Source organism: Pseudochaenichthys georgianus, chromosome 10, assembly GCF_902827115.2.
Source record: "Pseudochaenichthys georgianus chromosome 10, fPseGeo1.2, whole genome shotgun sequence".
NCBI classification, from domain to species: Eukaryota; Metazoa; Chordata; class Actinopteri; order Perciformes; family Channichthyidae; genus Pseudochaenichthys; species Pseudochaenichthys georgianus.
In genome coordinates this window covers 25,223,425-25,240,390 of record NC_047512.1, presented here as the reverse complement: position 1 = coordinate 25,240,390, position 16,966 = coordinate 25,223,425, and the positions used below count along the sequence as shown (strand labels likewise).

The following is a 16,966-nucleotide window of genomic DNA, read 5'->3' as shown; positions in this document are numbered from 1 at the left end:
AGTCAGCATAAATACACGTGCACGCACACACGTACACTCGCAGACACACACGTACACCTCCCAGTGTGGATAATTTGTGGATTCCCACAGTGGGGGATTGAGTGTGTTGTGTGTGTAGTGTGCTCTCCTCTTTCTCTGACCTTCCCCAGTGAGCTTCCTAACGCAGTGGGGCTCATAACACACAGCGCTAATGCATATTTATCGGCCTGTTGGCAGCTCATGTGCGCCGGATTTATGCGCTTCTCCACAAACAATAGTAAGGCCTCAGTCACCCTTCCTCCCTTTCATCAACCAAAGCAGGAGATAAATCTGGTCATGTCAACCTGGCAGCATCCTCCTCAGCAGCGGGCCATCTGTGGGTTCAGATGCACACGGGTCCCAGGCTAGTTGCTTTCAAGCCGCTCTCCTCAATTACGGCAAACGGATTTGATATACGTATGTCTGTCAAAATCACTTTGGCAATCACAAGAGCTGCCCTGCTGGAAAACGTTTTCCTGCGGCAACTTTCTGATCAAAGGCATTTAGAAAGTGTTCGGCAATGCTGTCGGGTTAGGCATTGGGATTCAGGACAGACTCCCTGCACCATGACTGGCTCTGTTTGCACAGCGCAATCTGAGTTGAGATGTGAAGAGAGGCAATACCACTAAAGAGCAAGGGGAGGGGAGGGGAGGAGGATAGGGGAGGGATGGCAGGATTAAGCCCCAGCCCGCCCTCTTTGCCTCTGAGCGGCCATCTTTCATCTTGCGGCTGCCCCTCTAATGCTTTCAAGTGGGTGAAACCCTCACGATCTCCTCCCTGGGAACCGGCACAGGCCAGCGTCCTGCAGAGGCACACAATCATAGGACAGCGGGGCAGCGTCCTGGCACGACCACATAAAGCTGAGGGGCTCATCCACGCAGAGTTAGGCAGGAACCGAAACAAACAAACGTTTAAATCGAAAAACGTATTTTGAGACGTGCGGGGAAATCTCTGCTGCCAACAGCTGCCGCAAGCAGACCCAAACTCATTGATCAAATACACAAACTGTGGCTTATACTAGTAAACACACTCACCACAGAAACATTTCACGGTTCACTCACCCAGACACATTCATTCTACTTACTACTTGCGAACAAATAAATGTAAATAGCTCTGTAAATAAACGCTTCATCTTCGCCAAGAATAAATAAGCCCCCCGCCGCCTCTGATTAAGACTACCAAAGTGATATATCTGGCACTTAAGTCTGCTATTTACCTCATAAACACAACGATTTCAACGCAGCCACCCACACTGACGCTGAAATAGCTCACACTGCGTCTGCGTGCCTGTATATTTCTCTGCTAGTCTTTGTGGAGTGTTCTAATGATCTTTTTTTTTTTTAAATACGTGATATTTCTAGATCCTTTCATATGCTGTGGCTTTTAATATCACGAGTGCAGCGGTGTTCCATGACTCTGGCAGTAAAACGACCATGAGCAATAAAGCGGCACGGTGAAGTGGTACGAGCCGTGTTTCTGACTTCCTTTTCCAGATGCGTAATTCAGCACTAGTGATTTCCCCATCAGAAGGACAGAGGAGTGGGGCTGTCAAGACTATAAGGACTCCTTTTGAAAGAGAGGATATCATTCCACCTTTACTCCACTGTCTGTGAGAAGACATTTTGCAAAAAGGAAACGCAGTTCAATTATTGTTGGGCTAATTACGTTTGTTATTTGGGATCTGTTCCTTGTGGTGAAAAGTCATTGTACATTTCCTTCACATTGCACTGGGACTCAAATGTAGTTACTGTCACGATCTGTCTGCGTTGTGTCTTGCCTAGATCTGTCTTTGGTTTTCTGTCTGCGTTGTGTCTTGTCTTTAGATCTGTCTGTGGTTCCCTGTCGTTAGTTTCCCTGGTGTGTCTGATTACCCGATTGTGTGCACCTGGTGCCCCTGTGTTTTCTCCTCCCTCCTCACCTGTGTCTTGTTTGTATGATTAGTCTTGTGTGTATTTAAGTTCTGGTTTTTCTGTCTGTCTTTGTCGGTTTGTCTTGTGTAATGACTTGGTCTTCGGTGAGTGTTCTGTTCTGTCTTTGTTTATAGTTTAGCCTTGAAATAAAGGAGTTATTTTTGTCACTTTAATCTGCATTTGGGTCCTGCTTCCTACACACACCGTAACAGTTATATTTGTCAGAGAACCCCATGAGACTGAAGATTTGTTCATCTTCATCTCCGAACCCCCTCCACCCCTTTTAAAGCCCACCCACGCACAAACAAGAAACTTCACATAATAGACGGTGTGTTGACTTTTTTCATTTTCGGTACATTGTAGGCAGGAAACAGTTCTGTTCAGCTTCTTTCATTGTGTGCCACCATGTTGCATTACCAGTTGAATGCTAGTTGTATTTATAGCAACCGGCCCACTATCTAGAATTTAGAGACCTTTCAGGTACAAACTGACGTGTGTGTGTGTGTGTGTGTGTGTGTGTGTGTGTGTGTGTGTGTGTGTGTGTGTGTGTGTGTGTGTGTGTGTGTGTGTGTGTGTGTGTGTGTGTGTGTGTGTGTGTGTGTGTGTGTGTGTGTGTGTGTGTGTGTGTGTGTGTTCTTGCAATCTACTTATATATCTAAATAGTTATCACCGCAATAAACCATTTTTTATTCCGTCTTAATATTTAATGTCATATTCTGTTCTTCTATATATCATATTCTATTTACATGTATATAGACTTCTTGCACACTTATATTTCTGTATTTTACAATATATTTGTCATCGTTGGAGGAGCTCGGATCAGAATAATTTCATGTGCATATGACAATAAAACCTTTGAGTCTTTTGAAGTGTGTAAATAAGTGTTTTAGGGTCATCCTATTAAAATCACCTTGAAACGCATTGGCTGTGTGCGGGGTTTATAATATCAAGAAAGCTACAATCTGGCCCTTACTGCATTTCATACATGTACAACTACTAATGTTTGGTGAAGTCCATCCTCTATTTGCAAACAAAACCTATTGAGCCATAGTGGCAGCATCTGCTCCTGACAAACATACAGGGATTAATATCGAGAGTGCATATAGAGATGGAAGAGGAGAAGATGACAGGCAGAGGACTGATTCCCTCCTCTGTCTGCAAGCTGTCTGAGAGACCGGGCCATCTGCACATTCATTACCACACTCATGATTCCATTATTGTTCTGTGTGGCAACAAGGACTTGTTCTGTCTGGCCTTTGTTATTCTTATCAACTGTGCCGCTGACAGCCCCCTTTTGATAATGGCAGCAACAAAATTAACAACTATACATGTCGTATAGCACATAACTGGATTATCGTCGGTGATAGTGACACACTAAACATGAGCCTGTCTCTTCTCTCTGTGTCCTTGTGTAGGTCTGTTCCACCGAGCCATCATTCAGAGCGGCTCAGCCCTCTCCAGCTGGGCAGTGAACTACCAGCCGGTCAAGTACACACGTCTCCTGTCGGAGAAGGTGGGCTGTAATGTCCTGGACACCTTGGGCATGGTGGACTGTCTGAGGAAGAAGACCTTCAGGGAGCTGGTGGAGCAGGACATACAACCAGCAAGATACCACGTGGCCTTTGGACCTGTAATCGATGGGGATGTTATTCCAGACGACCCCGAGATCCTGATGGAGCAGGGCGAGTTTCTTAACTACGACATCATGCTGGGGGTCAACCAGGGCGAGGGGCTGCGCTTTGTGGAGAACGTGGTGGATTCAGAGGACGGCGTGTCTGGAAATGACTTTGACTTCTCTGTGTCAGACTTTGTGGATAGTCTGTATGGCTACCCAGAGGGCAAGGACACGTTGAGGGAGACCATTAAGTTCATGTACACGGATTGGGCAGACAGAGACAATCCAGAGACAAGGCGCAAGACGCTGGTGGCTCTGTTTACCGACCACCAATGGGTGGAGCCATCGGTGGTGACGGCAGACCTCCACGCTCGCTACGGGTCTCCCACTTACTTCTACGCCTTTTACCACCACTGCCAGAGCCTGATGAAGCCAGCCTGGTCAGACGCAGCCCATGGGGACGAGGTGCCATATGTTTTTGGAATTCCTATGATTGGTCCCACTGACCTTTTCCCCTGTAACTTCTCAAAGAACGATGTCATGCTCAGTGCTGTGGTCATGACCTACTGGACCAACTTTGCCAAGACTGGGTGAGTAAAGTTTTTGAATAAGTTATCCCAATTGTTAGAGGTTTATCTATACTGCTTATTGGTATCGATTCCTATTGGTACTATTTTGGATAATCCTTCTTAATTTTAATGGAATGATAATGTTATACTTGGCGCAACGGTTACCTTTATTTATGTTTTATACGATCATGGTATAGAGAGAATTGCCCATTGGGAGAAAGATAAAATGACATTGTTGGCTGCTTGTCTACCGCACAGGTGGTTGGTAGAGCAAAAATGAATTACCATCTACTCTCCAAAAGCATTGATTCAATATCTGCACACAGATTTAAAATAGAAAAACACATTAGGAGCGAGGAGATTTGTTTGATTTTGATCTAGAAGATACTTAGATCATGTTTTGGTTAAAGACTAATAAAGTAATTACTGTGTAGTTGTCTCCTCTGATATTGAGTGTTACCTTGACTTGAGGTCAGCCTGCTGCTAATGAGAAGGTGGCGGACTGCTGCATTGATCAGAAAGTCAAACACCGTAAAGGTATGGCCTTTAGATACCATTAGGTCGCCAATGTTATGCCTGTTACACACATCACTTTGTATAAGTGGGGTTAGCTGTGTTTACTTTCTCTTTGCCAGATGTAGCCCAATCTTCAGAGCAGGTCAATCTCTCTGCTGTACAGTCCTCAGAATATAAACAACCATGATGTAGTCTAAAGAACATCATCATAAGCAGACGGCTGTTGGGAAAAAAGTAATTAAACGGTAGGCTGATTGAAAAAACATTGCATGATTGAATGCCATTTAAATACTGACAGCAGCACTGAATGCTGCGTGATCATTACAGTATTATAACTCTGAGAGATATGGAGTATCACGACCAATTTAAGACCAGTATCTCTTTTCCCAATTTAGATCAGACAGGTGTTGTTTTAAATCTTGAGTCTAATAATAGTAGAAACTAAAACTATTCACACATATTATAGTAGGTATTAGTTTTAACATCAGTACTTGCAAATTAGAAATAAAACCCAGAGATCCCACGTTTAGAAATGTGTTATAAACCGAAGGTAACACAGATAAATCACATCTCAGTCCTATTAAAAGCCCTTCTGTGCTCCAGAGAAGAAGCTGCAGGATAGAAGAAGCTTTACACTGGATTGTATGGGACAGAAAAGGCATTTTTGAACACAGAATTTTTTTTTCAGAGGTGTTATTTGCCTGGACTTCCTGGGTGCTACTCTGAAAACCTGAGACCTATTGAATCTGAGGAAGATTAAATGGTCCTCCTGTGTGTGTGTGTGTGTGTGTGTGTGTGTGTGTGTGTGTGTGTGTGTGTGTGTGTGTGTGTGTGTGTGTGTGTGTGTGTGTGTGTGTGTGTGTGTGTGTGTGTGTGTGTGTGTGTGTGTGTGCGTGTGTGTGTGTGTGTGTGTGTGTGTGTGTGTGTGTGTGTGTGTGTGTGTGTGTGTGTGTGTGTGTGTGTGTGTGTGTGTGTGTGTGTGGAGAGAGAAATACTATCTATGCTCTATTACACAGAGGCCCCAAAGACACAGACTTATCAGGGAGACATATCAAACACTTGTCCTCAGTGGTATCGATTCCCTCAGCGTCGATCCCCCCCCCACCGCCCACAATGCTCAATTTCACCCCACCCGTCACAAAACCTGGCTATTTTGTATGACTACTTGTAATCATTTCAAACGACTGAAATTTAATTTGACAATCCTCGTTCCCAGAGAGGTATTGATCCCATCCTGAATGAGACTTGGGTCTGAAATCTTTTTTTATCTCTCTCTACATCATCTGCTGTCCAATCAGGTGGCATTTACATCTAGCTGATAGGCCGTGCCGCCGGCTCTGCTAGATCCTTGAACTCCTAATGGCAGAATAGTGCAGATGGACTGATGTCGGCTCCTCCAGGGAAGCACTGAGGTCCATCAGCGATGTTCGACCTAAACAGCTGTCTCCTCTGCCTGGCAGCCATCTTGTGTCAACACATACAAAGCTGCAATGTGAAGATACAGATGGAATTTCTCATGCGCCCTTTCAAGAATATTATCTGCAGTTAAAGGATGAGAACACGCGATTCATTTTAATGAGAAACGTTTGAGGCCGCCATGTTGCAATGCACAGTGCTGAATCACTTGGATCTTGCTACCTCAGAGAAATTAACTTTAATGGATGATGACAGCCTACCCATCTTACCCAGAACCACTTAACACACCAGCGGGAAGCCTTTCGTAACCCTGATCTGGCCTTCAACCTGGGGAGCAGCAGAAGCAGAAAAACAAATCGCACTTTTACTCCTGACCCCATGTCAGTTTTTTGCCACTGATTTATTGAGCCTACGAGCTAAATAATGGGAAAGTAAACCGACTGTACTGTTTTTCATGTTATGGGTCTATCTGCCCTGTGGTGTGTCGCCTTGGCGTAACTCCAGACTGGGGGATTACATGCAGACCACAATTAGGCACTCAGATGGTGAAGAGCCCGGGATTAGATGCCAGACTAATACAAAACTCAGTGTGCTGCTCCAAAGGGTAATTTTAACTCCGGCCAAGAAAAGGATTCTACCACCAACAAATGGGGGGGGGGGGGGAGGGGATGAGGATCTGAGACTTTTCTCAAAGATTCTTAAGATCATCCTCCTCATTTAGACCTCACCAGGGGATATAGATCTCTCTTCCAGCACCACCCAACCCAATCTGGCTCCAGAGGACTTCCTTTTAATTAAGGCACAGCTGAATTCCATTTTCCGTCCAACAACCATCTTCCCTATATCTGTAAAGCTTCCCTTCCAGATGTTCATAATGAACTGACCCAGATTGCATTTCCTGCCCCCTCTCTAAATCAGCTGGAGCAACATGTGTGACACGATGTTGAGACTCTTGAGCTGCATGTCAACAGTGTGTATCATAGCAGCATTCGCCTCAAAGCTCTTCCTTTCCCTGGCTCTCATGTGTCATCTTTACAGGGCAAATCCCTGCCCATGCGCTTTTTTTTTTATTTACCTCCATCAGTGTCAGTGCATGCTGTCAAATATTCTTAGTGTGTGCGGGATTGTGAGAGTGTGTGTTTACACTATGGGCCGTTCTTTCCTGAGAGTTAGGGATGTTTCACAAGCCAGGGATTTACTCAGCTCAGAGTTATTTTTCTGGCTGCAACATTTGTTTTACTATTGACAGGCAAAAATTGCCTGCGCTTTACCGCCACAACAACTTCTTCCAAACAGTTTCTCCAAAACTTTTTAAACAACTCCACATACTTCTCCCTCACGAACACAAATGCAAGCACAGCTGCCCGGCTACACACACAAAAGACTGGCAGAACACTTCAGAAATAGAGAGAATGATGAAAAGACTTAGAAAAGATCAATCATCACATATCATTAGTGCCATAAATATGTTGGGCCATCTTCCCACAGCTTATTTTTTTTCCTATCTGGCTGGTGCTTATGTCCACTGTTTTGTGTGTACTAGGTAGTTAAAGAGCAGAGCGCTGTCATGTGTTGAAATGTTTCTTCATTCTCCTCCATACCCCTCTCCCTCATTTAAAAAAAAAAAAAGTCTACTCGTGTTTTTTTATGTTCACAACATGAGCAAAAAAATGCAGTATTGATTGCTTTGTCTTTAGTAACAAAGGCTGTCGACCAAACAAATGTAGATAGCAGTAACTACAGTGTGTCTGTAGTGCCGTTAAGCAGCCAGCTCTTTGATTTACAACCCTGCTCGTTGATTTTTTTCTTTGTTCTTCTCCCACTTGTCAATCGAACAACCCTCCCCGTAGAGTTAACAATGCAAATACATCAACTGTTTTTCCCCGTCTGACCTCATTCACGCACTCCTTCAGCCTTTCTTTTTTTACCCCAGCTGTCTAGTAGTTACATCACTCATCTCTGATCCCCCTCCTCTTGTCCTTCGTCCGGATAATCCCCCGTTCTCTTCAGACTCCTTGGTTAGGACCGACTCAACCTGTACCAGGAAGCGGTGAATGCCAGGCATTGTGAAACCGCACAACCCCCGAACAGCCACCTAGCTACTCCATTAAAAAGGCACTCACTTGATAGGAGATTTGTAGCCAATACCCTGATTTGCATTAGAGAAGGTAAGGAAGTGGTGTGGCTTGGTAAGGGGCCTGGATCCCATTGATCGGTGTCCATGCTGTGTGCTGAATGTAATGAGAGGAGGGCAGCGAGGGAGGAGGGGAAAAGGAAAGTAGATCTGCATGTGTATCCGTAAGTAAGTGGGTGTCCGATTAAATAGGGATAAATACTATTTTGTTACTTACTAAATATTCAATAGAAGTGGTCGGACGCTGCTAATTGGTTAAAAGAGGGAGAGAGCTAATGTTAGGCAGGTGATTCAGGAGAGGGAGGTGTTTGGTTTGCTGCCACTCATTTAATCAGACAAATCAATAGCGTCCGTATTAAGGAGTGGTGCGAGAGCTGTGTCCTCCAACACTTCTGCACGCCCCAAAGTCAGAGCGCCTCGCCCTGCATCACTTAGCCTGCTGAACTGGAGGCTGCCGTGAAATATGAACCGCGCATCACTCAGCCCCCTGCCCCAGCATGCAACCACATGAAGGGTAAAAGAGCATAGCCTGATCATTTGCCCGCCCAGTTCTGAAGCTACCCCCTACCTCGAGCCGAGCCAAATGCTACTAAAGAGCGTTACATGAGTGTTTTTATGAAAAATGTATACAGGATTAAGGGAAAGGTGTCAGAACCCTTCTTTTGTAAATTAAAATTAGCTGCTTACTTTGTTACCTGGTAAGTAGATAAACAACTTCAGGGGATGAATTTGATACACAACAATAACTAAATGGAAAAAAAAAAAACAGGCTTCAACTTTGCATATTTTAGCAGCTTAGCAAAATGAGCATCTGTGCCGCTGAATTAATGTGTGCTCCTTGTTTTATATTGAGAAGCTATACTCCGCTCTGGATTCAGGGACCCTGAGAGGGGGGGGAAATAGATTCTTGTCTTCTGCCTTAGGGCACCTAAACGTGTCTTTTCAGATTTGGTGATGGCTAGCTCTATGATCATTCAAGCGCTTCAAATTACATCAGGATGAAAAGGGAAAGGAGGTACATGGGAAAAATGAAGAAATGATATTCATTCTTCCCCCTTATCTACCTTTTACATCAGAGCATGCAGATAGGGCTTGGGATAGGTAATGAGCTTAGGTCCCCTTTCTGCCACTTGTGCAGGTAGATCTGGGAGTCGTGTGTAATCCAGGTGCTGCAGCATCCGACAGTCGAGCAGCTTAACACTCACAGATGCCTTTTTTTCTTATATCCGCCTGGAGGGGCTCGTCATCATCACTACACAGCATATGTACTGCTCGGTGAAATGTCTTGACATGTCTTGAGTTCAAGTGCTGCGCTTGTGTGGCCCCACAGGTCATCGCACCATGATGCATCACAAATACACACACGCACACTCACATAAACACACACGTACACCAGTTGACGGACAGGAAATGAATTACAAATTCCCAGTCAATCAGAGATACAAACACACGGGAGTACTTAAACACGCATGGCAGGCCAAGGTTAGCGAGGGGTCAGCGGGTCATTATGAGGGGGGAGCTGAGGAGAACATGAAGGTGATGGTTTATAGTACTGCAGCCATATGAACACTTCAGAGGAAATCTGAAAGGCCATTAAAACGCCTGCTTTTATGGGTGTAATAATCCCTCTCCTCTGCCTGGGAGTCCAGCCATAGCTCCAATGACCATCCGGATTAAGTGGGAGGTCTGACAGGAGGCAGGCTATCAGCTAATGCAGGGGAGAGCCCAACAGGACCACAAACATCACATTATGCCAGGACTCATTCCTACAAGTCACAACAAGGCGCTTCTACAGAGCTGAACACATACGGCGAGCTCGGGAAGTGTCAAGCGTTTTATCGCCAGACTGTTAAATATTTGGAATGATATGATGACCATGAGGTTCGGGTGCCTGATGTAATTTTTGCGTATTCAGATACATTAAATGAACAGGCAAAGCAATCCTTTTGTTTGTACTTGAACCACCAGCACTCCTCATTTCAGCCTTTGAGGTTTTTGATAAGGTTCAATAAGTGTTTTAATTTATTTTATCTTTCTTTTATCTCAATTAAAATTATTTGCTGCGCGGTGACATCTAAAAGTAGTCGATCCATCAAGATTGGTAGACTTTTAATATCTTATCGTCTACGGTTCCTTTTCCAGCCGTTTTTAATTTAATTTAGCTTTGTCTGTTTTTCTGCGTATTAGGCTGTGGATGGTCTCGGCTGACGTCATAGTCATTAGTTTTAAAAGCACAGTCAAAACAGAATGTCTCTGATCACACGCTTATGCGGCTCTGTGTCGAGACACTGCACAATTTAGGTAGAGCATCAAACCGTCTTTATTTATTTTCTACAAACACAATAATATCTTGGGAAGCTTATAATTTTTTCTGTGTCATATTGTGGCTGTTACAGAGAAATACTGTGTGCTTTGTAGTTGTTTTGTGCTGAATTATATATTCCCAATATATGCATGTCCTCAGATGCCTACAGAATAAGAAATGTTATGCTTTGTTACTACGGAAACTACAAATGTAAGCCATAAACACTATTACTGTTTTTTATCTAACCTATTTTTTCGAATGTAATTCAACCCCTTGGACCAGTCCCTTTTTCACAGGGGAGACTACAGTACGCTGTTGGTTAAGAACTTTAACAGCATATCATAAACAAGAGATCCTGCTCTGACAAGTAAAATATTTCTCAGACCAGTGTTAAGTCTGTCAATATTGTCTAAAAATGTACAAACTTTTCTAGTTAAAATTGCAAAAACATTCTTTTAAAGTAGTTTGAACTTTTTCTAAGTAGCTTCAAAATGTCAAACACAATGTCTCCCTGTGAAGGCTTTGCTGTAGTTCAACATCTCATAAGGTGAAGTAATTGGTAGCTTTCAAAGCCATGCTTTCTAAGAAGCTTTCCCATAACTGCTTGTAAGATGTCTGTAAGATTTCCACTGAAAAAGTACATTATTACCTTGACTCAGGCAGTATGCAACTGTGCTATAATTTCCCCCACCTGCAGAACATGTCAGCAATGATTTCAGAACTATTTTAATATGTGCAGATTGAAAGCAGCACAGCACTAACGACCAATTTAAAAGTTTAACGGACTATGGTGCGTCACACAGAGGGACCGTTAAGCCTTGTTTCATATAAAACGGGGTAGCTTAGTAGCCCTCACCACATCGAGCAGAAGAGATCACTGCCTCCGACTCTGCAGTTCAGGGCAGGACTTCAAAGCCAGTATGCAGCCCAAAGTTGAGCTAGAAAATGGTTCAAAGGAATGCAGGCTGTTTACTATTGACTTTGCAACAATTACCCAAGCATATGTGTGTGTAATTAGATAAGGCAGCCAGTTGTTCTCTAATGCGGCAAATCAAATTAACTAAAGATGCCACATTGATTTCTTTGTGTTCCTTAAATTATTCATCTTCACTTGCACTGAACCAGACAGCCAGCCACCAAAGAGCTTTTCTAACTCCTCCACGCCACCGCTCCTTTGCTCCCTGCGTACACTGATTGTTTTTTTAGATCTATCCAAGTACCTTTTCAATATTTGTTCCGTAACAATTCAGCAAATTGACCCTCCTGAAAAGAGAGCATTGCAGTGTTATGGAAATGACCAGAATTCCCATTAACTGAGATTGCTCCGACCTCTATCGTTGTTGTGTATATGTGCGTGAGAAAGAGAGGGGGGGGGGGGAAATGCTGCTTACATGCACGTGTGTGTTTGTGTGACAGCATGCACAACAGCATGCACAACACTGCTGTGAAAATTCATGAAGCACGCCAGCTGCATACAGCCACGTCTCAGGCTGCTCCATTGACGTCCTGTTCTCTGGCATGTTGCACGCAGGCAGATCAATATGACCTTACCTCCACCACCCACTCCTTTGAAACTTAATTACTGATATTCAGCTACAAAGTCATCATAGTCTGGCTGTCAATATTCATTGGGGATCATTACGGGCCTAATAAAAGAGGTTATTTACGGGCTGCTCTGCTGACACCGGCCCAGGTCCAGATATATTCAGCTGCAGCCATCTCAATTTGCTTTACCTCTCTCCCTCCCTCTCTTGCTTGCTGTCTCTCCCTCTCTCTCACCTCTCCCAGAAGCACTGACCTGAAAAAGAAAAATTGACAGCAGGGAAACGAACGGGAGAGAGGATGGAGGGTGAATTCTTCTGGCATGGCTTTTAATTCTCTTGGCCGTGTTTGGAGGTTTTTCAGCCTGTGCCAAAACACCACTATCGGCGCACATATCCCAAAAATCCCAAACTAAATGTGAACTTTGCTTGCCAGTGACATGGCAATCATAGCCACAAAGAGATACTTCATGACGTTTACAGAAGATGTTGCCAAGATCCTTGCGACAACACAGTTTTCAAATTCCTCAACTCTAACATTAATGATTGTGTTTTCAAGGCCGCAGCACCATTCTTCAGGCTCTTTCACTGAAAGTCATGTCCTCAGCACCAAAAGTGAACGCAATGTGCTGCAGCACTCCCACTCATGACATTGTATGGTGACAAAGCTACATGGAGTTTAGTGTGAATGTGGGAGATTGCTCTATTATGTTAATTATCTCAATAAATCAATAGCTTCACTGTAATTGAAATGGTTGGCTGTCCGGTGTCGAGGCAAGTTGTCACAAAACTGAAAAGTGGAACACTGAACCCTGTAGATGAAAAAAGGTACTGCAACCAGAAAAATCTCTGTCTCACATTCTCACGCATCCTTTTTGTCTCTCACGACAACTCTCACACACGCACTCACATCCTTGTTTCCAAGCACACACGCACCTCTGCAGTTTCCTCTTAGTGTCTTGATTAATATGGTCCACTCTACGTCAGTACGCTGGATGCCGATGCACACTGTGCTGCCTTCCCTTAGCAATTAGCAGAGGGGCTCCACCAGCGTTGGATTATCAACAACAAGATGCCTCCTGACGCGAGCCCTAAAGCCTGCTGACTTATTCATATGTGTTTACTTTAAAAGCCTCTGCCTTGGCTTTTTGTTGGTGGGATGCATCAGAAATGAATTAAGAACAGCATGTGGGGTTCGAGGATGGGGGGGGGGGCAGCCACATTATACCCAAATACAGGTGGCCGGAAGAGAACAGGGGCCGCCAGAACTTGTGGTACAATTACACATGTAATGGTGTATTGGGAAATTAAATTTGATTGAAGATAAATCAGTATCTGTTGATGCAGCTACAGGAACGTTACCACAACATACACACCTTGATCAATTATTAACTGCAGCCTATTAGTTGCTGTTGTGGGTTTGTGTTTTCTCTGTTGTGGGTTACGCCGAACAAGATCAATAAATTCTCCAGTGGTGGCTGAACCACTTTCACGCCAAAATATAGGCTGTGACTGGTACTGTTGTGTTGTCTTTTTTGTTGTGTTGTGCCTCCTACTCCCACATGAATGTACGTGCATGAATAATTAAATGTTCATGTCAGAATTTAATTTAACACTCATCACTTATCATGTATGTCTCTTCTCTTTCCGTAGGGATCCTAACAAGCCGGTTCCTCAAGACACCAAGTTCATCCATACCAAGGCCAACCGCTTTGAAGAGGTGGCGTGGTCCAAGTACAACCCCCAGGACCAGCTGTATCTGCATATCGGCCTGAAGCCACGTGTGCGGGACCACTACCGCGCCACTAAAGTGGCCTTCTGGAAACACCTAGTGCCCCACCTGTACAACCTGCACGACATGTTCCACTACACCTCCACCACCACCAAAGTGCCGCCACCAGAATCCACGCAGAACTCCTTGTCCACCAGGAGGCCCAACGGACAACACAACACCAAGCGGCCCCCCATGTCCCCGGCCTACAACAACGAGGACAAAGACTCTTGGAACGACGACGAGGAGACGGGGCCGCTGGTGGTGGAGAACCCTCGGGATTACTCCACAGAGCTCAGTGTCACTATCGCTGTGGGAGCGTCGCTGTTGTTCCTCAATGTGCTGGCTTTCGCGGCCCTCTACTACCGCAAGGACAAGCGCCGGCAGGACTCCGGCCACGGGCAGCCCAGCCCACAACGCCAGACCACCTCCAACGACATTGGACACCATGCGCCCGAGGAGGAGATCATGTCGCTGCAGATGAACCAGACGCACCATGAGTGTGAGGCGGGGAACAGCAACGAGGGGGCATTGCGCTTGGCCTCGCTGCCCGACTACACGCTCACTCTGCGGCGCTCTCCGGACGACATTCCCCTCATGACCCCCAACACCATCACCATGATCCCCAATTCCCTGGTGGGGATGCCCAACCTGCACCCCTACAACACCTTCACAACCGGCTTCAACTCCACCGGCCTGCCGCACTCCCACTCAACCACCCGCGTATAGCTTTAAGGAGGCCTGGGGCAGCCGGCGCAGGCGGGGGGGGGGAGGAGGCAGCGGTGGTGGTGGTTGAGGAGGAGCAGGAAGATGAACGATTGGAGGAGAGGATTGTGTTTTATAAATATCACAGGGAGGGGGAGGGGAAGGGCATGAGTCGGATTAAAACGTGAAGAGATTTAACTAGACTTTTACTACGAGGAGAGTTGCTGTGAGCTCTCCAGTTGTGCAGAGCTGCCAAAATCAAACTGCTTTCCTTCTCCTGATTGGGGGAGGGGGGGGGGGGGGTCTTTCTGCAGTGTTTTTTTCTAAAATAATCATTTTAAAAGCCTTTCTAAGCAGACTGAGGAGATATCAACACTGATCTTCGATACATAACAAAACTAAGAGAAGTGCTTTTTATTTCCCATACCGTCCTCCTGCGGGAGACACATCTCGAACAATGGCCTCTACGTCAATATTCGCAAAATGTTTTTAATTGCTTCTTTGTTTTATTTTACTTTTCAATGCCTTACAAAGCTTGTACTTTTTTGTCATTATTTCTATTCCCTGAGACTATTCCAAGTGGAGTGTGTTACACGCCGATGAGACTCAAAGATGAGAGACTGAATACCGGGATGGGAACCTAGAGGATATGCAGATGTAGAGATTTTAAACCCTTTTTGGGCAACTCATATTTTCTTTCTGTTGTGTACCAATGCAACAGCCACACAAACGGTGTTATCTTTTTTATCTCGTATAGAAAGGATTTGTCTGGGACAGCTCCTGCCGGGAAATGAGAAGGCAGAGATAAATACTATGTTACTGTGATTGTTTTGTTAAGAAAAAAGTGCATCTTTTACAGCCAATTTATCTGTTAAGCTATCTGATATTATCTCCACAAAGTGTGCACGTACACATGCTGCTTAGAGCACCGGTGTGTTTGTGTGCATGTGAAAGTGATTTCTCGTTCCTTGCGTGGTAGAAAGGGGCTGAGATAAAGGAAGAGACACATTGTCGGAACTTGCAAAAGCAAGAGCGGCGAGGGATTGAGTCTGCGTGTGTGAGAGTGTATTTTGAGAGAGTGTGTGTGTGTGTGTGTGTGTGTGTGTGTGTGTGTGTGTGTGTGTGTGTGTGTGTGTGTGTGTGTGTGTGTGTGTGTGTGTGTGTGTGTGTGTGTGTGTGTGTGTGTGTGTGTGTGTGTGTGTGTGTGTGTGTGTGTGTGTGTGTGTGTGTGTGTGTGTGTGTGTGTGTGTGTGTGTCCGTGCACCTGTTTTTTTGTTTGTAGGTTGTATAATGTGGTTTTTTGGGGGGAGGGGGCTGAGTATTTTCTTATGTTGTTGATTTTGGTTCAGCACCAGTAGTGTTTCTGCTGCGTTTCTGGGTGTCTGTCTTTGCAAAATAGCACTTGTTATTTTCAAAGTTATATATGTCTAATTTTGCTTAAAGATTACAAAATAAATCTATTATTTTACGTGTAAGAGAAAAAAAAATAGCTAAAGATTCAACTGAACTAACTGACATGATTCCATTGACTTTGTAAGAGTTCCTCTTAAAAAGCAGACAGTGGCCTGTTTGCACTGAATAAACCTACATCAGTGCACACTTGTATTTCTTTGAATATATATATAAATATGGGCATACATACATATATGTATAGAGCTTTTATGAAGATATCAATCCCACTTACAAAAGAATTAAAACACTGTTCAGATTGCACCAACAAATACATTCTCAGCACGGTTGTTGCTGCCAAGACGTCCCAAGGTGTCTTTGTAAGAGCTCTATCTGTATATTTATGTATACCATATTTAATATTTATGTATACCAGATGCATAGATGCTGATTGTGCCATGTGCCAAATTAAAACTGTAAAAAATGAAGAATATAAAAGTTTCACAAAACTTTTTGCTCTCTTGATCAGAATTGTTTTCCTCCCTTTTATGACTTTTTATTATTTCCATTTTGAATAAGTTGGAAAAGAAACATTCTTGTAGCAAGTGCAAGTCTCCCCCCAGGACTTCCTCTCTACCTCCCTCCTTCTTCCTCCCTCTCTCTTTTTCTCTCGCAGAAACCTTTGAGAAAAACAGGCTAACAGCTTGGGGCCTATCCGCGTGCATAACTCCAGATTTACTGTAATTCATGCAAAGCAGTGCTGCTGCTGCAATGGGAGATTGTGAAAAGATTGCCTTGATGTGCTCACATTGCATCCTATTATATGTTATTCAGAGGAAAACTGGAGTTATTGATTCTACAAGTAAAACTGACAATTTTCATTAAGTGTCTTGTCATAGACACTTGTCTCTTCTGCTAGAGTGAGTTGCCGTAAACCTGCCGTGACCTGACCAAAAATCTGTATTACAAGATACTTCATGCACATAGACCTCAACATTTTTATGAAGTTCTCCATTACAACTTCCCCTTGTATTTAATGATTGGAGACGCAGCAGAGCGAGAAGCACAGTCTGGTCA

At 44.3% G+C, this 16,966-nt stretch overlaps 1 protein-coding gene across 2 annotated transcripts in view; it reads left to right on the top strand.

The window, feature by feature from the left end:
* Nucleotides 1–15,670, top strand: part of nlgn3a (neuroligin 3a) — a 158,656-nt gene extending 142,986 nt beyond the window's left edge. For both annotated transcript variants that reach the window (XM_034093499.2, XM_034093498.2), the window contains 2 exons: nt 3,344–4,133; nt 13,678–15,670. In XM_034093499.2, the coding sequence (XP_033949390.1) occupies nt 3,344–4,133; nt 13,678–14,524 (1,637 nt within the window). In that variant the 3' untranslated portion in view covers nt 14,525–15,670. The remainder of the gene's footprint in view (nt 1–3,343; nt 4,134–13,677) is intronic.
* The last annotated feature ends 1,296 nt before the right edge of the window (nt 15,671–16,966 follow it).